A 1,421-nucleotide genomic window follows, 5' to 3' on the forward strand; every position below is an offset into this window, starting at 1 on the left:
TCATATAAACAACAAATACATTTAAAAAATTGTAAATAAAAATATTTTAAATATTTATAATGTGTATAATATAATATATATATATATATATATAATATGTTACAAAAGATTTCCATTTCAAATAAATGCTGTTCTTATATACTTATATACTTTCTACTCATCAAAGAATTTTGCAATATAGTAATATTTCACAGTATTTTTGATCAAATAAATGTTCAAATAAACATTATAAACTCTTACAGATACAAACTTTTAAATGGTAGAGTATACATTTAAAGAAAATAAATTAGACATAAAAAAAAGACTATTTTAGATTTTAAAAAAAGATACAGATAGACTGATCTGACTCGCTCAACTTTGTTGATGACTTTTAAATGGCAGTGCATAAATTTAAAGAAAAAAATTTGACATTTTTAGAAAAAAAAAAAAAAGACTTTTAAAAGTTATATAATATTTTCTCATTATATGTATATGATTAGCCCTTTAAACACATTATACAAATACATAAATCTTTACTATATGAAATGAAATTTGCCAGTGATACGGACCAATCAGACGAGGCCCACAGGTCGACCGCTATCAGACCGGCTCGGATGCTCTGGACCGTTTCTGATGGGACTTCTGGACTGTCCAAAAACCCCACGACCTGCTTAATGACACCAGCGTCTCGTAAGATCAGACCGAAGAGCACACACCACTCCAGACAGCCGGCCTCCATGAAGACGTGCAGCAGATACCTGACAGAAGCACAGCAGCGTCTCATCAGCATCGACTCAAACTGCTGGGTGAATGTCTGAACTCTTGTCAGTGAGTGGATCACCAGACTCACCGCAGCTGCACCTGACTCTTATGCGGCCCTTTATTGGCCAGCTCCATGGAGATGTGCTCCAGCTCTGATTGGCTGAGACTGAGGGTGGAGAAATTCTCATCCACCATCGTCCAATCACCATCCACCATGGAGCTGGTCTCAGTGAGGTCCGTGGCTGAACCGATGCTGTACTCCTCTCCTGATAAACAGAGAAAAACATTAGACAGATAGAGAGAGAGACAGACTGATCTTACTCGCTCACCTTTGTTAATGAGAGGAGAGAGAAAGGCCTCCTGCGTCTGCGGTGCTCCGTGAGAGGAGGCGGAGTCCAGTTCCTTTGACACCGCCCCCAAGCCGTCCAGCCATCTGTGATTGGCTGTGGTGACCTGAGGGGGCGTGGTGTCCATGTCACTGTTCAGCAAACTGTCCGCAGACTGAGACTTCAGCAAACGAGAACTCAACACTGCGATGAGAGAGATGATCATGTGACTGGTCAGTCATAACAGCTCATTAAATCTTAAAGGTGCAGCAGTTACAAACACAGCCTGTTTAAATGTATGACTAACATTGTATTTTGACCGTAGTGGAAAAAAATATAGATGAGAGATATATA

At 38.9% G+C, this 1,421-nt stretch overlaps 1 protein-coding gene across 1 annotated transcript in view; it reads right to left on the reverse strand.

The window, feature by feature from the left end:
* ric1 (RIC1 homolog, RAB6A GEF complex partner 1) overlaps positions 1-1,421 on the reverse strand; it is a 48,875-nt gene that overhangs the window by 3,151 nt on the left and 44,303 nt on the right. The window contains exons 23-25 of the mRNA XM_016470126.1: positions 1,071-1,271; positions 830-1,007; positions 549-737 (exon numbers count right to left, since the gene is read on the reverse strand). Coding sequence (XP_016325612.1) covers positions 549-737; positions 830-1,007; positions 1,071-1,271 — 568 coding nt within the window. The remainder of the gene's footprint in view (positions 1-548; positions 738-829; positions 1,008-1,070; positions 1,272-1,421) is intronic.

Source organism: Sinocyclocheilus anshuiensis, unplaced genomic scaffold, assembly GCF_001515605.1.
Source record: "Sinocyclocheilus anshuiensis isolate Anshui unplaced genomic scaffold, SAMN03320099.WGS_v1.1 scaffold708, whole genome shotgun sequence".
Classification (NCBI taxonomy): Eukaryota; Metazoa; Chordata; class Actinopteri; order Cypriniformes; family Cyprinidae; genus Sinocyclocheilus; species Sinocyclocheilus anshuiensis.